The sequence below is a fragment of the Hoplias malabaricus genome, chromosome 6 (assembly GCF_029633855.1).
Source record: "Hoplias malabaricus isolate fHopMal1 chromosome 6, fHopMal1.hap1, whole genome shotgun sequence".
NCBI classification, from domain to species: Eukaryota; Metazoa; Chordata; class Actinopteri; order Characiformes; family Erythrinidae; genus Hoplias; species Hoplias malabaricus.
The window spans coordinates 8,955,574-8,964,792 of record NC_089805.1 but is presented as its reverse complement, the minus strand read 5'-3'; the positions used below and the strand labels follow the sequence as shown (position 1 = coordinate 8,964,792).

Below are 9,219 nucleotides of genomic sequence, written 5' to 3'. Positions count from 1 at the left end.
TTAGCATAAAGCAAGTAAACACCACTCCAACTCATCCATTCATTCATTCATTGTCTGTAACCATTCAATTCAGGGTCGCGGTGGGTCCAGAGCCTACCTGGAATCACTGGGCGCAAGGCAGGAACACACCCTGGCGGGGGCGTCAGTCCTTCGCTGGGTGACACACATTCACTCACACCTATGGACACTTTTGAGTGGCCAATCCACCTACCAATGTGTTTTTGGATCATGGTAGGAAATCTGAGCACCCGGAGGAAACCCACACAGACACAGGGAGAACACAACACACTCCTCACAGACAGTCACCCGAAGCAGGTCCCTGGAGCTGTGTGACAGCGACACTACGTGCTGCACCACCGCGCCACCCCATCGTTCAACACTGTTGCTCTAAAGCATCCCATTACATTCTTCAGTCTGCTCACGTGCTGTAGCCATGAACTGACGCTGCAACTGAAACTGAACACAGCTTTTAAGTGGAAAGATGCCTCGCTTGATAAAAGCAAAGCTGCTCCCAGCTGCTGCCTCTGTGAATTTGTTTATCACTGAAGCACACTGAGTCTGAAGTATCATTTACAAGCCAAGCGCACCGCTGATGCAGCACTATCAGTAAGTAGGCAGAATACACTGGACAGAGACTAACAAAGTAAAGGATAAGTGGAAAGCTCCAGTTCCTCTTTAGACAAGAGTTAATGGAGTGGTTCTTGGTAGGTGTACAAATACATTTTAAATTATTCTTTTGTGTAATGTACAATTATCATTCAAACAATCGGTTCTCTTCCTTGGGAAAACAATGTATCCAAATGTATGTGTGAGTTTTGTTTTAGACGATTTATAGATGATGGTTTCGATGTTAGTGATCATAAACGTAGCAATTTAATGTAAAAAAAAATTAAAAATTAAAGACAATGGCCATTTTTAATACAATTACCATAAAATGACAAAAGATCAGGTGAATGTTCGCATATTCAAATACAATAATTTGTTACATAAAAACACTTTAAAACTTTTATACACCTAAAACTAAACCTCAAATTATTATTATTATTATTATTATTATTCATTCATTCATTATCTGTAACCCTTATCCAGTTCAGGGTCGCGGTGGGTCCAGAGCCTACCTGGAATCATTGGGCGCAAGGCGGGAATACACCCTGGAGGGGGCGCCAGTCCTTCACAGGGCAACACAGACACACACATACATTCACTCACACCTACAGACACTTTTGAGTCATCAATCCACCTACCAACGTGTGTTTTTTGGACAGTGGGAGGAAACCGGAGCACCCGGAGGAAACCCACGCGGACACAGGGAGAACACACCAACTCCTCACAGACAGTCACCCGGAGCGGGAATCGAAACCACTACAGAGCAGGTTCCAGCAGCACTGCTGTGTCTGATCCACATGAATCAGTGCTGCTGGAACCTGCTCTGTAGTGGTCCTTTGAGCGTCCTGACCATTGAAGAACAGAGGGCGGAAGAACAGATGCACTGCAGTCTGTAATTGCAGTGTACACTTACATAGATGTCATGGTGAATGTAATGTACTTTTAACACCACCAGCCTGTACTCCCACTTTTATACCTCTGAGGTTACATTCATGTTTGTAGTTGAACAGGATTGTTTTTCCTGACTGTAAAGTGGTGCTTTTCTGAGGTGTTAACATACTCCTCGCTGCACTCTCGGACAACTTACTTGTTTACTGGAGGGAAATAAGTAAGCTAAGGGCAGTGTATTCTCTGGAGGAGCATCCATTATGTGCCTGAGGACTGTCTTTGGGGCTCGAGTGGAATAATAATACTAATAATACTAATAATAATAATAATCCACAAACACAGTCTTGACTCATACATCTCAGGTGTGTGTGCGTTCCTCTCGTGCGAAATGAAAGGCACACTCAAACGTTAAAGGTCGGCGTTTATTCGTTTCTTTTCTTTTCTTTTTTCTCTCGTCACAAATAAAAAGAAGAAGAAGGATCATGCTGACTCATCACAGAAAAGGAAAACGTAAAAGAAGAGGCAAAAGCTCAGTCCGTCACGTTCATCTCGACAGCTTCTCCCTTCTGTTTTATGGTATGTTGTGAATAATAGCACTCTATGAAGATCGAAATGTAAAAAAAAAGTCTAAGCTTTGAGTCCAGTCCTCCTGTTTTCTTGGTGTGTGTGTGTGTTTGTGTGTTTGTGTGTATGTGTGTGTGGTAGTGGTGGTCTCTGTGTGTGTATGTTTGGGTTTATGGGCTTGTGTATGAGTGTGCAATGCTTCGGTTTGGGCAAGGAAGTGCACTTGGCTGTGCACTTAGTTTCGCACCCGGTTTCAGCCCAGCCCAACCTCAGTCCCCAGAGGTTTTGATGACCTGGAAGAGTGTGACGTTGTAGAGCACCTGATGGCCGTTGTTCCAGGTGTAGAGCACTCGTTCCCGGGGGTTGTAGTCCATCATGGAGATGTGTGAGTACTGGTTGTGGAAGGGGATGTCCGTATACTCATAGGTGGAGGTGTTGGTGTAGTAGGCAAAGTAGATTTTGGCACCAGCCAGGTGCGAGTTGGTGACGTAGAGAGTGCCGCAGATCATGAAGGACTCCCCGGCGCTGCGTTTGGGGAAGCCTGTGTCCCAGGTCTGCAGCACCTCCAGGCTCTGGGGCTCCAACCGGCTGATGACAATGTTCCCCGCGTTGGGGATGGTGGTGTAGACCGCCCACAGCCCGTTCTCGTCTGCCATCAGGTCGATATCGGACGAGCCTCCCCAGGAGTATGGGAACGTGTTGTTGTACCCGGCACCGCTCAGGCTTCTCTGCACCAGGACGCTACGGGAGCGGAAGTGGTATTTGATCAGGATGTTGCTCTGGTACTTGTTGTAGTAAAGGGAGCCGTTATAGACCACGTGACCGGTGCCGGCCCAGGGGTGCGGAAGCAGGTGCTGGATGAAATTCTGGCCTTTCATGAAATCGCTAAGTGTGCGGTACTCCAGCACTCGCCGCCCTTTAAAGTAGCCATCCATCGACCACACCTGCGGAGAGATAATACTGGTTACACTCTGTGTGTAATGAGACTTCATCAACAAATATGGCCCACAATATACAGACAAGAAGCTTGACTTTATATTCTGTTGTAGCGTTAGCATTTTGATGACTGATTGATAAAGACACCACACACCTTCAGAACTCTTAGAAGTCTTAGAAGTTAGTTGCAATTTCTGCTTCACAGAATCCAAGTAAAACCTAAGCCTATTCATCTTCATGTAACACAGGTATGGGATCTATGTGGCAGTGTGAACGGCAGCAACACACGGAATCTGACATATTCAGGTCGGATTTGAGCCACTCTACATGCGGTATTGTATCTAATTAGAAGCAGTTGACTGTCTGAACAGCCAGATCAGAATTCATGATTTTGACATCAATCTTAACTATACATTCCTCAAAATTTCATCTGCCAGGAAAGACAGAGACAGACAGCAACAGTGAGGGATGGTCCATGTACATTCCTTCCAAAGCCCATTCATTTAAATGTAAAAGACTAGTGGAAACTCTCACTATTGTGGAAACTGGAATTAATCAAGGGATATATACGTATGAAAGAAATGTGTACACCCAGAAATGGAAAACCATTTTAGACTTTTAAAAATCAGTTTATATTTTTCCTGCATGCCCCGTGTAGTATGAAATGGAAAAGGACCTTTTAAATATTTCATCCTAACGGTCTTGAACTTCTCAGTCTGTTATTGGGTTAAGTCCAGCTGGTTGCACCCTGCTCTTGTTTTTCTTCCATCATTTATTAATCATCATATATCAGCTTCAGATCATCAGGCTTTTTGGCAGTTTTCCACTGCATGGTACCTACTCAATTCAATTCTGGTTGACTCTGCTCAGTGTTTGGCCCCTGGTACCTGGTTTGTTTTCCACTACCACAACCCCGCCCCCTCCAAACAATTAGCCGTGACATCACAATGCACAGTCTTTAATGGGAACAGCAGGTGCTCATCAGTTCACAAAGATCAGTAGAGTTGTCAGTTCCTTGTTGCACCGTCCAGTACTCGCTACTGTCTTTTATCAGCCGCAGATCCAAGGAGCGTTTGAACCTCTACAAATGACCACGGTGTAATTTTACAAGCTGCCGTCGTGAGTCGGCTTTGGTTTGGAGATTTTACAGATGGCGAGTTTGTGCTGGACGTCTGCGTTTCATTGTGACTCACAAGTCTCTCTGGCCAATCACAGCTTTAATGGTTTGCAAGTTATGTTTAGTACCTGCTAGGCTCATTTGGAACCAGTAAAAGTACCCAGTTCCAGGAACCAGGAACCAAATCTACCTAATGGAAAAGCATAAAATTGAGTCAAGTAGGTACCATGCAGTGGGAAAAAAACACCATTTGCATAGTGGCTATGTTTATTTGGATATTATTGATACATATTTCTGATCACAGCCAAAGTCTCAGCACTACTTACATGTGCCCAAAACCTTTCCTGCAGCGTCTCAAATGTCAGACTTCATCTCATCAATCCATTAAACCTTCCTCCACCTGTCCACAGTTTGAATCACTTACTGTCCTTTAACTTCCCCCATCTTTACGCGAGTGGATTATTTTATCTCATCTCTGCAGAAATCTCTAAATGCATGAATGACTTCCACTTGGCTGCGTTTGGCACGGGAAATGATATTAGGGATGGATCTTCTCTGACGTCTGCACAATCCGGCATCAGTAATTGGAATAAACTGCTTTAGAAACCGTATACGATTATATAATAAGATCACTAAGTAAATCTACTACATTTATCTCTTAGCCATTGTGACTTTGCTCATCGTGGGTTCAGTATGTTGTACATAGTGCTGGGTGATGAAAAAAAAATCTGTAATTTCTTTTTTTTGTGATTAATTTTTGCTCAAGAACAATAAGATAAGCTTTAGCAATAGAGTTTGAAGCGTTTCTTTTTCACACTTAGCACAGAATACAGAAGCAGCCAGACCATGAAGTGCACCTTCAGATGCATATACTCATGTTATTACGGTAAATATGTTAAACACATATGAGAGGGTAATATATAAGAATGTAAACAATGTTTAATTCAAGTGATTGTGTGTGAGTTAAACATCTTATACCCTCCTGTTCTCTCTGTGTTTGGGGCGTATTTTGTCTGCACATTCATTTACCGTAATAGCACGTTTATATGCGCCTGATAGTGACGTTTATATGCGCTCCGGGTGACTGTCTGTGAGGAGTGTGGTGTGTTCTCCCTGTGTCTGCGTGGGTTTCCTCTGGGTGACTGTCTGTGAGGAGTGTGGTGTGTTCTCTCTGTGTCTGCGTGAGTTTTCTCCAGGTGACTGTCTGTGAGGAGTGTGGTGTGTTCTCTCTGTGTTTGCGTGGGTTTTTTCCGTGTGACTGTCTGTGAGGAGTGTGGTGTGTTCTCCCTGTGTCTGCGTGAGTTTCCTCCAGGTGACTGTCTGTGAGGAGTGTGGTGTGTTCTCCCTGTGTCTGCGTGGGTTTCCTCCGGGTGACTGTCTGTGAGGAGTGTGGTGTGTTCTCCCTGTGTCTGCGTGAGTTTCCTCCGGGTGACTGTCTGTGAGGAGTGTGGTGTGTTCTCTCTGTGTCTGCGTGGGTTTTTTCCGTGTGACTGTCTGTGAGGTGTGTGGTGTGTTCTCCCTGTGTCTGCGTGAGTTTCCTCCAGGTGACTGTCTGTGAGGAGTGTGGTGTGTTCTCCCTGTGTCTGCGTGGGTTTCCTCCGGGTTCTCTGGTTTCCTCCTAAGGTCCAAAAACCTACGTTTGTAGGTGGATTGGCGACTCAAAATCTGTCCGTAGGTGTGAGTGAATGTGTGAGTGTGTGTCACCCTGTGAAGGACTGGCGCCCCCTCCAGGGTGTGTTCCTGCCTTGCGCCCAGTGATTCTGGGTTGGCTACGGACCAATCATGACCCTGAACTGGATAAGCTGTTACAGACAATGAATGAATGAATATTGTGATTAAATTTTTAATCATATCATCCAACTCTAATCGTAGGTCAGGATAAAAGTATAAATGGGAATTTTTGGGAAGTTGGGAATTTTTGTACAAGCCACAGATGGCATCAAATGTCAACAGATGACACAGAAGAAGTTTAAAAACTCAGAAATTCTTGTCGTTTACACAGAGTTTTCAGATCATGGGGGCAACATATCCCTTGCCCCCTACAAAGTGGAAGAAGTAACTGTCCAACATGCTATGAAAGCTTCGTGAAGCAGAAAAGCTGGAGGAAATCAGTGTGGAATAAAACAAGGCAGCATGTGGAGATAGGGAGCTGGGTGAAAATGAGGGTAAGGAATGGGAAGGAAGGAGGGAGCGAGGGAGAGAGAGAGGGAAACCGATGCTGTGATGAAAATGCCCTGGAAGTACAGGCACATCATTTCCTGGCTTTAATGACAGCTGAGCCCATCACCTGCCTTGGCTCTTACTGCGGGTGTGTGTGCGAAAGTGTGGGGGGACGCCTATTGATCTTCTCCTGGTGTGGGGCTGGAGATGCTGCCTGTGCTCTGCACTCCACCGCTGCACTTGTACCCTGCCCTTTTCCAGTCCACAGTTACAGAAAATCAATCCTGTTAGCATCTCTCTCTCTCTCTTTCCCTCTTCCACACTCTCTCTCTCCCTCCCTTCTGCACGAAAGGGTCCTAGGGGCCCCCGTTGCCGTGGCTCCACTTCCTCCGTCATGCTGTCTTTATTGAAGCCTTCAGAGCCCAAACCCTGATAGACTCGCTGTTTGGGCTGTTCGCACTCTTCCTCTTACGCTGTAATGAGGGCTCTCTGAGGAGTCTCACTCTTTTTTTTTTCTCTTTCTCTCTCTCTTTTCCTCCCTCCCACCTCCCTAGTCTCTTGCTCCAGAGAGAGAGAGAGGGAGAGAGAGAGAGATATGCAGCAAGTTTTTATTTTTAGCTGCTTCTCAGAGAGCTGAGGATGGAGCAAGGTGATGGAGCGCAACCGGAAAATGGTGAGGAAGAATTACAAAGCGTAAAAGCAATAGCTCCGCCAAAGAAAATCAAATGTGCTGTATTTGCTCCTCTCTGTCTGAACGTGGGCTATCAGCCGAGACGGGCTCAGGGTCCCAGCTCTGCTGTTATTACACAGCTCGCGTGATCTCCATATAAAAGCATGACGCAAAACAGGATGCTCTGGAACAGATGCTCATTGCCTCAGCCTCAGCACTGGACTGTGGAACAGTGTAACTTTGTGCTGATGGATATCCATCCAATGCTTTCATCCATCGTGCCCTGAAACTCAGAGGTGTGTGTCTGGGTCAGGTCTCCAGTCTCAGAGGAGCGTGTCTGAGTAGTGTCTCGTGTCTCAGAGGTTTGAGTCGAGTCTAGTCTCTCTGCTGGGGTTACTCTCTGATTTTAACCCTGATTTTTTGTATTTGGGCCAAGTCTGTGATCGTTGGCTCTAGTCTACATAGTACAGTGCAGTCTGCAGATGCACACGTCCCCAAATAACAGTAATACCTGTAAGAGAAACAACACAGTGGGCCACACAGTGGGCATTGTGGAGTACACTACTGCTAACACTAATGTTTCTGAACCATTTAAGGTGGAACGGATGTTCAATTGAGTGTTATTCTAATTATATCCAGCTCCTTCTCCAATGTGTTCCTCCGCTTATGGGCAAGTCCACCCTGTTCTTCCATTTTGGAGTTTCCCCTCACCCAGGGGTGTTCCGCAGAGTCCGAGGGTGCTGGATCTATGGTAGTACAGGCAGATCAGGGGGTCCATCACTGCCTTTGGAATGATATCTCTGTCTGGGACAGTCTCTCGCACTCAGTCTCTCTCTATTTATCTATTTATCTCTATCTCTCTTTTTTCACTTCTCTTTCTTTGTCTGTCTCTCGTTCTCTTTCTCTCTGCCTCTCTCTCTCTCTCTCTCTCTCTTTCCCCTTTCTTCTTACCCCTCATCTCTTTTCCCTCTCTCTCTCTCTCTCTCTCTCTTTCTCTCTCTCTCTCTCTCTCTCTCTCTTTCTCTCGCTCTCACAGTTTCTCTTTCCCTTTTCTACTTCTCCCTTACCCCTCTCTCTTTCTCTTTTGCTCATCTTCTTTTCCCCCTCTCCTCTCACCTCATCTCCTATCCTCCCTCTCGCTCTCTCTCTCTCTCTCTCTCTCTCTCTCTCTCTCTCTATGTCCTGCAGTGTTATTTCGGGCTGTTAGTGGAGTACAGTGCTCAGGGGGAGGGCTTTACTCCATCATCTCAGTGGACAGCTGTGCGAGCGGCTGGTAATTAAGGCGGCGCTGAGGGAAACTTTAGCCTAAACAAGTTGTTAATATCCAGCTCCAGTGATGGAGTGATTAATCAGGCGCTTTGAGTGTGACAGGAGGGGTCAGGAAGAGCGGTTGAGGGACAGAGAGCGAGGAAAATAGAGAGAGAGAGAGCGAGAGAAAGAGAGAGAGAGAGAGAGAGAGAGAGACAGAGAGAAAGAGAGAGAAACAGAGAGAGCGAGGGGGAGGAGGGATGGCCATCCATCAGTGACTCAGCTTTCTCCAAGCAAAAGAACAGCTTCCACCGTGACTCAGACTGTGTGTGCGTCTGTGTATGTTTGTGTTTGTGTGTGTGTGACTACCTTTCATTTAATTACCATTAAAAATATATTATTCATTTCTCAACACCAAGAAATAATGAAAATATATTCATTGTCTTGATTCCACTCATTCTTATTCTTTTGCATCTTGTTTCTTTTCTCAAAGCCGTGTCCTTGACAAATCCACATCTTTTCAGACCCATGTCTGATGTTTGTCACACCTGGTCTTGCAAGGTTTTAATTGTAATTTTAATACAGGAAATCACTTACATTCTAATTGGGTGGTCTCTAACTTTTGCACAGTGCTTTACGTTGCATGTGTTTTTGTGTGTGTCCTCTTTATAGTTTGTAGATAGAGCTCATATAATAACCGTGCTCTTACCCTGTTATCAGAGCTGGGGATCATAGTGTCCGTCATCCAGGAACCAAACCTGGACCCCGAGGCTCGGATGGTGATGGGGTTACTGACACCTGTCAGTTTCCCGCAACCTGGAATGAACGCAGAGGCACACACACACACACACATTATTAAAGCCAGCGAGTGGAAGATTAAGCAAGAAATGAAGCCTTTGCATCCAAAATCTGTGTGTGTTTGCTGATAGTGCAGGCTACTCCATGTCGGAGCGGGGATAATCTCCTTTTCTCCGCTCATTTCTAAGCCTTGTGGCATCTACAAAGAAACACACACAAGCAAATTCTGCCT

The 9,219-nt window shown here is 45.6% G+C and overlaps 1 protein-coding gene across 3 annotated transcripts in view; it reads right to left on the bottom strand.

The window, feature by feature from the left end:
• Positions 1-962: 962 nt before the first annotated feature.
• olfm2a (olfactomedin 2a) overlaps positions 963-9,219 on the bottom strand; it is a 128,637-nt gene continuing 120,380 nt past the window's right edge. For all 3 annotated transcript variants that reach the window (XM_066674269.1, XM_066674267.1, XM_066674268.1), the window contains exons 5-6: positions 8,899-9,005; positions 963-3,002 (exon numbers count right to left, since the gene is read on the bottom strand). In XM_066674269.1, the coding sequence (XP_066530366.1) occupies positions 2,328-3,002; positions 8,899-9,005 (782 nt within the window). In that variant the 3' untranslated portion in view covers positions 963-2,327. The remainder of the gene's footprint in view (positions 3,003-8,898; positions 9,006-9,219) is intronic.